At 42.4% G+C, this 13,550-nt stretch overlaps 1 protein-coding gene across 4 annotated transcripts in view; it reads right to left on the bottom strand.

Moving 5' to 3' along the window:
* Positions 1-6,742, bottom strand: part of TMTC2 (transmembrane O-mannosyltransferase targeting cadherins 2) — a 456,130-nt gene extending 449,388 nt beyond the window's left edge. The window contains exon 1 of one of the 4 annotated variants that reach the window (XM_004463553.4): positions 5,679-6,742. In XM_004463553.4, coding sequence (XP_004463610.2) covers positions 5,679-5,761 — 83 coding nt within the window. In that variant the 5' untranslated portion in view covers positions 5,762-6,742. The remainder of the gene's footprint in view (positions 1-5,678) is intronic. The other 3 variants (XM_071218982.1, XM_058308504.2, XM_058308505.2) reach the window with 3 other exon arrangements.
* Between the last annotated feature and the right edge of the window lie 6,808 nt (positions 6,743-13,550).

The following is a 13,550-nucleotide window of genomic DNA, read 5'->3' as shown; positions in this document are numbered from 1 at the left end:
GAAGCCAGTGTCTAGTAGTATCCATAATTGGTGATTACTGAATTCAGCTGTTTATTCCCCAAAAGTACATACAAATAAAACCTTCAAAGACACTAGTTATCATTGCATGTAATTATACCTGTAATTATTCAAAATACTATGCCTTTTTCATACTATGAAAAGCAGAACATGTACAGTTCCTCCAAATTTTAACCAAGTTTTTAGATGATCAGAGCTGTTCCTAGGTTCTCACATCCAACAGCGTGCCTGTCCTTCCCATCAAGGCTGCCACACTTAGCATTCTTGTGAAACCATTAAAGTTAGTATACAAAGCTAATACAACACTTAGCTTCCAAGACAGAATAGAAAAAGTTTAAAAGATGAATGTTACTATGTTAAAAGCACTTTGGGTGAGAATAATAAAGTTAGTAGAAACGTTTGTCAGCCTCCAATTTTTCTTCTATTAAGAGCACCTTAAGGGTAAACTTTGTTCTTTCCTTTACTGTGAAGGCGCCTATTTTAGGGAAAATGCACCCTTAGGTTATGATAAGCAGCTGTGCCATCATGGGCATTTTAAACAAGTGCTTTTAGTGTGCTTAGCAACAACAAAGAGATTTAGAAGACAAACTGTGCTTCTAATCCATGTTGGAATCTAAAAGGTTGTGGCTATTTCAGATTTACAGCAGCAGGGAATTCCATGTTACCAGAGGAGCATATTAGCATTGAAAAATTAAGAACAAATGACAAGACAGCAGCCCACAGAATGCCAGTGTAAATTAATAATCAATATACATATATATGAAAACGACCAAGAGACAGAAGGGCAAGCATTTTACCTATGGCATTTGTGCATGATGACTCAGTGCTTATAGCTGGATCAATTGCTAGGACAGGCCCAATGGAGGTAAGGTAAAATGGTCCATACTGGTTTCATCTAATTTTAATTCACACTGGTAAGAGATACGGGTGTTCAAAACGGCAAAATGCACCTTTCCCAAACAGATTCGTTTAAACAATAAAAACTTAGCTAGAAAATAAAATGTCATATAAAATAATTCATAAACCATAAACTGCATCTAACTGCACTTTTTCAGTATAACAACCTGGGAAGAAAATTAAGAAATAAAACAATGCTCCTGTAAACACTGATTCTTCTGATAATAAGCTGATGGGAAAACCTTAGACACAAAACAAATCCCTCCTTACCTACATTAATTTTATAGTAATTCCTTCTATATGCACTTTTTAAAAAAAAAGATTTATTTATTTATACCCCCCAACCCCCTCCCAGTTGTTTGCTCTCTGTGTCTATTTGCTGTGTGCTCTTCTGTGACTGCTTCTATCCTTATAAGCAGGACCAGGAATCTGTGTTTCTTTTTGTTGCATCATCTTGTTGTGTCAGCTCTCTGTGTGTGTGGCGCCATTCTTGGGCAGGCTGCACTTTCTTTCACACTGGGTGGCTCTCCTTACGGGCGCACTCCTTGTGTGTGAGGCTCCCCAACTTGGGGGACACCCCTGTGTGGCAGGGCACTCCTTGCATGCATCAGCACTGCACATGGGCCAGCTCCACACGGGTCAAGGAGGCCTGGGGTTTGAACCGCGGACCTCCCATGTGGTAGGCGGACGCCCTATTCATTGGGCCAAGTTCGCTTCCCACTATACGCATTTTAACTAAATACCATGCACACTTTCAGTGGATGAAGAGACTGGACTTTTAAGATAACAATCCTAGGTTGGTCCAAGGCAAGTCTATCAGAAAGGCAACTTTTAAGAGGGTGATTGATAATTTCACAAAGGATTCTTATCATACCAGGTCATAAACACTAACAATAACATTAAAAGATGAAGTGGAAGGAATAGTAAAATATCTTTAAGAAAAAGGAGGGTATTTAAAATTGTTAGCATGACTTAAATCCTCCATTCCTTCATTCTAAATACTGTTCATCAAAATCCTTAAGAGATTAGGAAAAAATCTTAACTAATGGTTCCATAAAAACCATGATTTACATTTATATCCAACTGAACATCTAAACTATGAATGTGCTATTATGGGTTTTGAGTGGCTTTAAGTCAAGAGTAGAAACGTCTGCTAGTAAATTTTTTCCTCCAAGTTTCACACAAATTATTGCATTGTGGAAGAGCTAAAGAATTGTGGGTAATGTTAATGATTGTGGTTGGGCTTAACAAATGCAAAAATGAGCAACAAGGAAAAAAATCTTCAAAGCAGTCATAAACACCACAAACACATTTTCCCATTTTCAAAATATCAAATTGTTATTTTACTATAACATGAGAGCAGAAACATGTAGAAGTCTTATACTCTAACTTGTCTCCCTATTATACTGAAAGTGCCATCAGGTAGATGATATGGGCAAAATGAAATCCGACTTCAAAACAACTGTTACAGTTTACCTCTACTGCTTTGAAGTAAACTGACTTCTCTCTAGTGATATCTCCATTGGAAACATAATAAAAATTTTTAAGGAGATAAAGGGAAAAAAAGGAAATGTCATCCTCAACAAATATTTGAGAGAAGAGGGAATCGGGGTCAGGAAGTCTTTTTCAGTGACCTAAACAACAAATTTCTCCAGTAAATAAGAAGGGATCCTTCAATGGGTCACATAATAACATGATTTAAAATTTAGCAAAGATTGCATATCTATAATTCCAATTTTACTCTAACCACAAACTTAAATGTCAGCATAGTCATTACTATATTGAAGGCAAGGGGAGGGGGAGATGAGGCTGAAACCATATGTGCCTTTTTAATCACATATTGGGAATTCTACTCTTCTGCTGTTGTTTCAAAACATCATAGGCATATTCTTAAGTTTTGCACAGAAACTTGTAAAACATTAAGTTTTACTATAGGGAAATTGATTTTGCTATATGAAAGTTTCATATTACCACTTAATTTCAACCAAGCCACATCAAACGCTGAAAGTAATTAAATATATAATTTATAAAGTTAACTTGCTCACTATATTTAAAAGAAATATAACTTTGAGAAGTACCACAGCAATAATGTTTAATCTAAAGCAATATAAAATTTCCTAAAGTAAATGCCAGATTCTTCAGGCTAAAATGCAATATCTTGATTTAAGCTAGTCAGACATAAGAGCCATCTCTTTTCTTGAACACTGTTCTCTTCAGTTCCAACACTGACCTCTCCTTACAGAACTGTATTTTACAAAAGCTCCTGGGGGGACAGTGGAATCCACAGATGTGTTTTAAACTTGTCTTTGCGGTCTGAAATGGAGTGGTGGAAATAAACACATTATCATTATCCTACAGTTTCCACTTGACACCCCAGCTCCCTTTCCCCTCCAAACCCCAATGAGTTACACAGATAGAAAGTATATCTGAAAAGCCACAAATTACAGTACACCTTGGCACTGAATGTTCTCAATATGCTTAATATGGTAAGAATACACCAAGTAGGTTCAGTGCACCTCTTCATATGTATCTCATAATTTCTGGGATACACACACAAAAAAACATGTTTGATACTTTAAGATCACATACTTTTAAGAGCATGTGATTGTATATGTTCTGTTTCTAAGAAATCAGAGTAAAATGTACTTTTCAAATTGTAGCAATGTGTAACTTGTATTCAGAGAATCTCTACATTAAATCAGTATATAATGTCTATAAATAATGTGCATGCCATCAATTACGATCTGGGAAAATCATCACACCAAATTCATCTATGTAGCAAGGCAGAAGTCAGGAAAACTGACACCATACAACCCTACAGCATTTAAAGAACTTTTAACAACTGCCAACCATCAAGGCACAACTAATTTATCATCCCACTCATACTATTCTCCCCAAGTAAAAAAGTCCTAGCACTTCTGACTGATGATTAAGGAGCTATAGAAAAACGTACAAGTTAGTTTAGTTGTAGATTAAACATTAAAGAAAAGTCTCTTCTGACATGCACTGTTTAAGAACTAGACAGCAATTAAAAATAGCATACAATAGGAATGCTTGCTTTATCAGTGTTCTACAACAGTTACAGTATTATAGTAAGTTACTTTTTTTCATAAGCTCTATATTGTTAGCTTAAATGCTTACTAACCAAATTGTCCCTGAGCTGATTTTAGTGAAAAATCACCCATCTTTGGAAGCAAGAGCTATTCTGCAATAGCCCAGCAATAGCAGGTGCATTATAATACAAAACTGGAAGGAAAAGGAGCAGATCGGAACACTCTTACAGAACATTTATCAAAGAATGAGCATGATTACTAAAATGTGTGCACTGCTTAAAAGTTGAGGAAAAGTGCATGTCTAACAGTGGCCTCCTATCAACAAGTACCTAATAAAGGCTACATAAAATGAATTAAGAAGCGTTTGGTGATGTTCTTGCACCTATTATCAGGGGATTTCTTAACAGATAGGTGGTGTGAACCAAGATTCCCTGAGTTAAGGTATACATTCACGAGCATGCTGTTAGCCTGACAGTGGGAACACGAGAGAATTCCAAATAAGACTAACTACAACCAAGAGAAAATGCAGCATTCACCTCCCCTCACTATCCACTACTCTGCTTAAACTCACTGCCTCGCCCTGACCCTGGGGATCCCTTCACTTTCCATAGCCCGGAGAGACTCCTGAAAAACTGTCAAAGTAAATCTGAGCTCACTTTTTGGATGGTTTAATTTCAATGGAGCATGAAACACCCTAGGACGGTTAATAAGGTTAGCCAGGCGTGCTGTTCTCCCTAATATATTTTAATTATACATCTGTTTTAATTGTAATTAGATTAAGTCACCGGAAAAAGCACAAATTGGGATTTCCCCTAATGGCTAGGGGAGCTTTTCACCACTTTCTAAACACTAACAACGTTTAAAAAATAGGTAGAGACAACAGCACAACTGTGACATTTTCCAGAAACCAATGCAGTTCTTTGACAACACAGCCCGGGTTTCATTAGCCACCCAAACTAACGCAAATGCAGAAGACAACTTCAGTCTCTAGGGGCGTCTTCTTCCCCAAATAGCACAAAAGAATCACTGGCGTCTAATGTAAAACTCCCAAACAGAACTGAAAGCCGAGGCTTTTATAAAGTGCTACCCCATAGACTGGGGCGGGGGGGGGGGGGGGGGGGGGGGGGGGGAGAAGAGGACAGGAGAAACCACCGGCAACACTACCTTGGCTCAAAGTAAAGAACTGTACACGCCAAAATGGAAAGTTGAAGCAGGGTACGATCCTTAGTTCCACTATTTTTCCAACTGTCAAACGTGTTTTATCCTCGGAAAATGAAAGTGTCCCTTCAATAAAAGGAAACGTTATAGGGAAGATCTATTAAGGGCAGGGAGAGGTTTCCTTCCAGCCCAGACATAAAATCGCTTAATGTGCTTTTGTTGCACCAAGGAACAACCAAAACTTTTTTAAAAATACGTTCATTAAACAGTTTCCCAAATTGCTGGGGTTTCCGTTAAGAAACTTAAGCGTCTGCCAATAGCCGAGAAGCAAGGGAGAGAACCTGCTACTAACTAGGAGCGGAAACTCCCTCACACCGCCCAGTGCGCTCGCGTTCGCGGTGTTTGTTTTAGGCGTCAATATTTAGGTGTCTCCTAACCCTTCTGCTCCCGGACCAAATCCTCCAATATGTACGTCGAGCCTTTAAGTAGGACGCTTCAGAGCCACCGCGCAGCCCCCATGCAGCCCATCGCCCCTACCTCTGACCCCCTTACCTGTCATCATAGCAGAAATCCGCACTCAGGGTGTTGAGATACAAGGCGAGCCCCAGAGCGCTGCTCACCAACTCTGCAATCATCTCTCTACCGCCTTCCCCCCGGCTCGGCTCCCAGCACGAGGGCAGCAGCGGCAACAAAACACAGACGCATCAATCCCCACCTTCCTCCGCCTTCTCCTCCCTGCTGTACTTTTCCCTCGGCTCCCCACCCTGTCTCCTCTCCCTCCCTTGGGTCCTTCCAGTCCACCGCCCCTCTCCTCCTCCCCGCGCCGGTCTCCGCAGCTACTCGGTGTTCCCGGAGTGCGCGCTCACACCGCGCTCCCCATGCCCCGCGCCCGCGAGCGGCGTTCGGGCTCCGCGCCCCCCGGCGGATGCGCTGGGCTGCTCCTTCGCGCGGCTCGCGGTCCCCGCCCTAACCCATGGCAGTTCAGGTCGCCCTGGAAGAGGAGTGGGAATCGGAGGAGGTGGGAAGAGTACGAGCCCGGACTCAACCGAGCTCTGGGACCAGCTGAAGGGAGAGAGAGAAAAAGGAGCGGGTGGGAGGGACGGAGCGAGCCACCGCCCCTCGCCGCCTCTGGGGCGCAACGCTCCCGTGCCGCTCGGGCTGACTCCGGCCGCCGCGGCAGCTGCAGCTCATTCAGTCTTTATTAGCTCCCTCCCAGCCCCAGCCCCTTCTCCCGTGCAGCGAGAAGCGGCGTCTGGGGACTCCAGAAGCTCCGGAGTGGGGCTCTCGGCGCTGCCCCCCGCGCCTGCGTGGCCAGCCCTCCATCCTGGGCTCGCCCAGCCCCTTCCCCACCCAGCTCCTCCCCGCTGGCTCCGCCCACTTTCCCTCCCGGCCGGAGTCTCCTCCCACCTACCCCTCCCTCCTCCGTTTCTTTCACCTTCGGTTTCCCTCTGGAAAGCAACCCGGACCCTGGACATCTGCTGGAAGAGCGCTCTAAGGGGTCCCTCGAGGGACAACGAGACGGAAGAGGACGTGGTCCTTCTCCCCGCCGCTGCCTGGCCGCGCAGGAGGCGCTGGCGGCGGCTGGCACCGCCTTGGGCTCAGCCCGGTGGCTGAGCGTGCCAAGCGCTGCCGGACCTAATTCCGGTCAGCTGGAAAGACTTCTGGGGGCCGGGAGGGGAAGAACAGGTTTGGCGAGTGCTGCAGCCTCCGTTATCACAAACCACACAGTCTCTCACACACGCAGCACACAGTTCGTGAGCAGAAATGGGTTATTGGACCACTGCGGGGAGAGGGGGGAATGTCGGGAAGGGAGAGATTTCAACTCTTGAGTCAACCGTTGTCCCGCGATGTCAGTGGGAAGGGAAATGTTCCCGCGGTATGGTTAAAAGAATGGATGCCAACAACAGGAAAGACAGACACACACACACACCCGCCACCCCCGCAGCGACTGCGGAGTCCGCTTGTGGTTTCAGGGAACTGTCAGGCAGAGACCCTGGGAACACCGAGGAGAGATGAGTCTAGGGCAACCCGGCACAGCGCTATCTTTTAAGATAGGCGGGAAGCTAATGCACTCCTTTCCTTTCCGCCCGGATGCAGGGCTGTATGGATAGCCTCCAACACGATGAAATATCGTGTCCAGAATGGCCGGTGTCGACGAATGCTTGGTACTAAAGTTGCAAGACCGAAGAGAACGGCGGGCTGACTGCCACACCTCCCGGCTTGGCCCCTCTCTGGCTGGACGAGCGACTCCCTTGGACCCCGATGAACACTACTGCAGCGCCCCCTGCTGCATGGCCGTTACAAGGCATTGTAAACAGACCCGTAGCCGCCGACTTCCACCCCCACCGCCACCCCGGGGGGCAGCGCCTAACCAGCGTGCGCTCGGTCGCTGCGGCCAGAAGTGGAGCCCTCTGGATGTCTGGCAGTGGTCTGAATAGCAAATGGTTTGGACGTCTGCAAGACTAAGCTACATCTTTTTCTGATTTCGCAAAGGAAAGCCGTCCAGGTGTGGGCATAGATGAAATGATGAATATTGATTAGATCTATTATGCCATCCACGATGGGTACATTTTTGTGCCCTCGAAAAATGGACGTAAACATATGTAAAAGGAAATTATAGCTTTAAAGATCAGAACTGTTCTTTTACCTTTATGTTTTCTTAACCTTTGCTCTCTGGTGAAAAGTGTTAAAAATCCTATCGGTAGGTTCATCAAGGTCCTTTGTGTCTGTGCCCCTCCGCTGCCCTTACATGTTGATATCAGATCTTAGGACACTGAGGGAAAGCACTGAGCCTTAGTCAAGAACACCCAGGACTCAAGAATCAGATGCCGGGAGTGAGTCCCCCTTCAACCTGCCACTTAGCCTCGTTTTGCCTCTGTTTTCTCATCTATAAAACAGTGATAATAATAGTACCTATCCTGTGGTTGCTGTTATTATGAGCATTAAACTAACACGTATAAAGCACCTGGAAGGGTCCTGGTAAATGCAATAGAAGTGTTAGCTATTTATTATTACTATTATTCTCTCCAATTTCATCTTTGCCATTTAGTTGTTAACTAAAACTTGGGTGTTTAACTCCAAAACCTCATGCACACTGCTTCTGCAGCCCTATTCCAAATTACCCTCACCTCTCGTGTGGACTAATGTTGTAGCCTTCTAAGTGGCCTCCTTGCCTCCTTCCTGAAATCCCTCCACCCCCTATCACCACCTCAGTATTTACTTAAGGCACTGACAGGACGTTCTTTTGAAAACCTAAAATCTCCCTATTTAAAAATGTTCATCCTGGAGCCCCAGAGCGTCACCTTCTAGAATGGCCTCCAAACTTGTGGAAAGACAAATGGGAGTCAAGTTTCCAGATTACAGTATTTACTTCAGGACACCAAACAAAAGTTCTGTTTCAGCAGGGAAGCCACTTTGAGCTTCAAGGGATGGCAAGTGAACTGTATAAGCATAAAAAGGAAGTTAGCTTGAGAACAATGGATTGGACATGTGTTTGTCTCTTAGGGGAGGATTTAAGCCTGGTAGGCTTCATTTTGTATTGGGTCAAAGGTAACTAACTAGAGACTTGATTGGCTATCTAGGTCAATTTGAAGAGATTTCAAGAAGAAACTGAGGAATTTCGAAGAGGAAGTAGGTCACGGTTTTGGTTTGGTTTGGCTTGGGTTTGATTTGTTTCTTTGGTGGGGGGGGGGGAGGGCAGGGAGAAGGTCAATGAAAGCTCCATGAGGACAGTGCCCTTATGTTGGAAACTGAGGCACAATGGTCTCACAAGGAGGGATGTGCTGTTTCCATGGCTATGCTTGCACCCTAAGGAATGCGGTAATTAAGAGTTCCCTGCAAACTGGACGAAGCTGTTAAAGGCTGAAAGAAAAGATGAGCACATACCTTTTGTAGTAAATAGAACACTTAGACTTTGTACCTAGAGATAAGATTTTTTTAGTTCCTTAGTAATGCTAATAGTTAACTGCAGGTTGCTTATTGTCAAGTAGACTGGGGTGTATAGAGAGCCCCTTGTAAACAATAAAGTTGTCTGAGGAGTCTCTGCTCACAGACTCCCTGATCCCAGCTCTCTCATTCTTCCTTTTTCTTTCTTTCTCTTTCTTTCACTCTCCTTTTTCTCTTTCTTTCATTCCCCATACCCTTCGGGTCCAAATCTCCAACAACCTTAGTCTTGTTTTCCACATAAAACCCACTGCCTATAAAATCTGTACATGTAGAAGAAACTTTAAAAAGTTAAATGAATTAATAAAGGAACAAATTACTGTGCTTTTATTTATTCATCAGAATGTAGAAACTGTATAAAAACGGAAAACCCACACATTTTCATCATGAGAGACTAAACCGATACGTTGTCCATGTTCAAAAATACTGAAGAATTAACATAGAGAGGGAGGAAGTGGGTTAAAAATTCTAAAGAATGCATCAGCTCTGCAGGAAAACCCATGGTGGGAAGTCATGCACAGACAGCCCTCTTCAATAATTAAGAGAACTTGGAGGCATAAAAGTATTAGAGAGATTTGGGTTCAGCATGCTAAGAGCTTGCAAGCATTCCCAGAACTGTCTCCATTTTCAAGGCTCCAGTAGTTTTAAATATTTCTATACTCGTACCTCCTCCCAACTCCTCTAAACTGGAAGCCTAAAAGACTGTGAGACAGGCTGTAAAACGGCACATCTTGCCATTCCTGCTGAATGGAAGGCTGAAAACCCAGCTGTGTTTGAGAAATCCAGTAGCTTTTAAGAAATTTTCCGATTATAATTTAACATAGGTCTCAATATCCTTCCAGTGCATTACTCCCTGGTCCCTTTCAGACTGCACTCCAAGGACTGAGACGCAGCCAATGCCTGCATTTTCTGTCAGGTTAGGGATGTCCTCACTATCCTTGGAGATCATTTAAAGTTTGGGGATGTTGCTTTTTAACTTTATCAAGGTGTACTTAGCCAAAGTGAGATTGTTGCTTAGGTTCTGAAAATTTATGTTCTGTTTAAAGCGACTATTGCTCTCCACAGATGAAGGAAATTTGACTGGTTGACTTGGGTTTTCTACCGTAGACACAAGACTGGCCAAAAAGTACTAAGCTCTTATTTTCCCAAAGTAGGTTCCCCACATCTGCTACTTCACCACTTCCTCAATGAATCTGTTTTAGTGGCCCGGACCTACCCTGCATTTGTTCTGCATTTCCCACTCTTTGTTGTATAAATCATACCTTTGCAGTGCCAGTTCCTCAGGGTAAAGATTTCCTTATTTGCCTAGGACATTTTTAGTTTATTGTGCAATACCATCTTCCCTTTGGGTGTTGCATGAATATTAACTAAATATCCACATCTGGTCTTGGTCATCAATTCTATTTGTCCTAATAACTTCTCTTTGAACAATTCATTTGGAAAGTATGCCAAGGGTGAAATGTGGCACATAAATTCTCTTATTGCACAGAATGCTTTTTAAAATGTGCTCAGATTTGGTTATATATGAACAGAAGATTTGCACTGCTTCCTTGCTCTCCCAAGTTTAAAATTGCACCAGGGCAAAGTAATTATGATCTCCCATATGTTTTGTGAAAAAGTATCCAAGAATCTCATGCTAAAATCTTAACAGATTGACTAGGAAGCAGAAAAACCCTAGCCCAGCAGGTGACACTGCCTGTTTAGGGAGGTCAGAACAGAGATCTCTGCTGGGGGACTCATAAGCTCTGGGCTTTACTCAGGAAATAACCCTGCAGGAGAAAAACAGCAGAGCTTGGATGAAATGTGGGTCAGGGAGCTGAAAGAGGCACATGGACTGCTTGGTTAACTAATGACAGTAAATGCACTGTCTACACATGTTACATTTAGATGTTTCCCAGCATACCATAAAGTGCTGCCCTGCAGACACTACAGTGTGTATCACTGCTTTATCCCAAGACTTGTAGTTCATCTGGAATATAATTAGAACAATGCAGCCGCAGAAACAAATTCTATCACCTCTGTCACCAAACCAAGGCTGTTAAGAACCAGCTGCCACCAAGATAATGATCACTTTAAGAATCTCACAGTCTCCCCCAGCTTCCAAATCAGAGGATATGAGGGTGGGGGGAGGAGAAGAGGAGGAGGAGGAGGAGTGTAGAAATAACATGTTAATAACCAGATAGGGATAATTGCAGAGATGCTGAACTAATGACAGAATTCAGAAACTCAATCAAGAAAAGCCAAGACAGCCTCCTTCACAGAATTTCTCTAAATGCATTCACATGCACTGGTATAAACAGTTATCAAAAATATCGTAGCAGCTTGAAAAATTGCATAGAATTTTGGGTAACATCATTCTGAACCATTTGAGTTTTGATAAACCTCTGATTCTATAAAATACAAGATAAATAATAGGGAAAATTCGTTTTGATGTAGACATTACTTAAATTAACCAGTTATTAAAGAATGTTGCTTTAATGTTCAGCCCCACACAGACCTGTTAACCTAGCACTGTCCAATGGAATTTTCTGCAAAGATGGTTTTATATCTGTACTCTACGGTATAGTAGCCAATTACTACATGAGGCTATTGAGCAATTGAAATGTGGCTAGTACAACTGTGGAAATGATATATTTTTTTTAATTTTAATTAATATAAATATAAATAGCCACATGTTTCTAGTGAATCTATTAGACAACACAGCTTAGGCTGTCAGGGTCTCCCAGGTCACCCCTACCCCCTGTGCCTTACAGGGGATTTAATGTAAAGGCCAGTTGCCAACATCTTCTCTCTGGTCACAGCCTCAGTCCTAAACCCCTTGTCCTGATCTGCTCTGAACCCACATGCTGGTCTGCTTTTATAACATTAGTTACCAGCTATTGAGCACTTTTTAGATATTAGGTACTTTACTGAACACCTCAAGTTCATTATCTCATTTTAATAATCATAACAACCCTGGAAGAGCAGTACTATTAGTTCCCTGTTTTACAGATGAGAAAACATAATCTCAGAAAAGTTCACTATACATAGTCTTACAGCATCTTAGTGGTGGAGCTAACATTAGAACTTAATATCTTTTGATTCCAAAAGTCTATGTTTTAACTGCTACTCAGTATAATCTCGTTGCTCACTCTCTTCCAAAAACTGAACATCCCCACTAGGATCTGCTTCAGGAAAAGGGACTACTACAGCTGAGATTCTTTGATTAAGCTGATGTTCTTCCTCCTTTACTCTCCATCAGGTCATTCGGGATAAACTACTATGGGAGCCCACCTTGATTTACTACTTCTGCATAATTTTTTCCCAAATGTGATATCACAAACCTGCAAATACAATTCAAAAACAAAACAAGTATGTATGTGTATGCATGTACATGTTTTAAGATTAAATATAGTCAAATCATACATAGACATTTTTCTTAACATAATCCATACCACCTACTGGAAAAATAGTGGGGATAAGTATCATAACCCAAACTCTACAATAGCAAAGTGTTTATATAAATTACAATGTGGAAATCAAATAAAGCACTCATAAAAGTGACTTAATAGTATGTTTAAAATCTAACTAAAAATGTGTGCCTCATACTGCATAAAAGCAGTTTTTATCAGATTCTGCTAAATGATTAATCCATTTATTATTCCTGGAAATTATTGGAAAGTCAGTTTTGCAGTTTGTCTTACTTAACAATAAATGACATAAAGTCAATTTATTTAAAACTTTAGCAGCAGATTTAAAGTTCCACATTTAAATGAATAAATATCTTGTATTTTGTAATACTATTCCTTTAGTGATTTTTTCATTTTTATATTTTATGTTTATTATTTTATTTATTTCTCCCTCCTTTTCTGTTCCCCCCGTTGTGTGCTCTCTGTGTCTGCTTGTACTGATCCTGGGACCTTCCAGAATGGGAGGGAGGTGATTACTCTCTTGCACCACCTCAGGTCCCTGTTCTGCTATGTCTTCTTATTGTCTCCCCTCTGTGTCTCTTGTTGCGTCATCTTGCCACACCAGCTCTCCACATCAGCTGGCACTCCTGCGCAGCACAGCATTCCCGCATGGGTTGGCACTCCATGTGGTTCAGCTTGCCGCATGGGCCAGCTTGCCCTCACCAGGAGGCTCTGGGCATCGAACCCTGGACCTCCTATATGGTAGACAGGAGCCCAATTGGTTGAGCCACATCCATTTCCCAGTAATTATATTTCAACGACGTATTTATAGCCCTTCATATAGATTTCTTTCTACCACTCTGTATTTTTCTCTCCAAATGCTTTCTTTCCTTTTCTTCGACCTTGTCAATCTTGTCTTCCATTTTTCATATTTTGCTCCTGCAAAATCATTTAAGTCTTGATGCATATTACAACAAAGTCATCCTCACACTCGTTGTGAAGATCTGCCCTGAGATTTACAAACTGAGAGGAGTTTGTCTGTAATGATAGATTTTAAGATAAGACATTTATTTTCTTGGCAGTTGGTTCCAGA

Source organism: Dasypus novemcinctus, chromosome 12 (assembly GCF_030445035.2).
Source record: "Dasypus novemcinctus isolate mDasNov1 chromosome 12, mDasNov1.1.hap2, whole genome shotgun sequence".
Classification (NCBI taxonomy): domain Eukaryota; kingdom Metazoa; phylum Chordata; class Mammalia; order Cingulata; family Dasypodidae; genus Dasypus; species Dasypus novemcinctus.
This window is presented reverse-complemented; position numbering and strand designations above follow the sequence as displayed.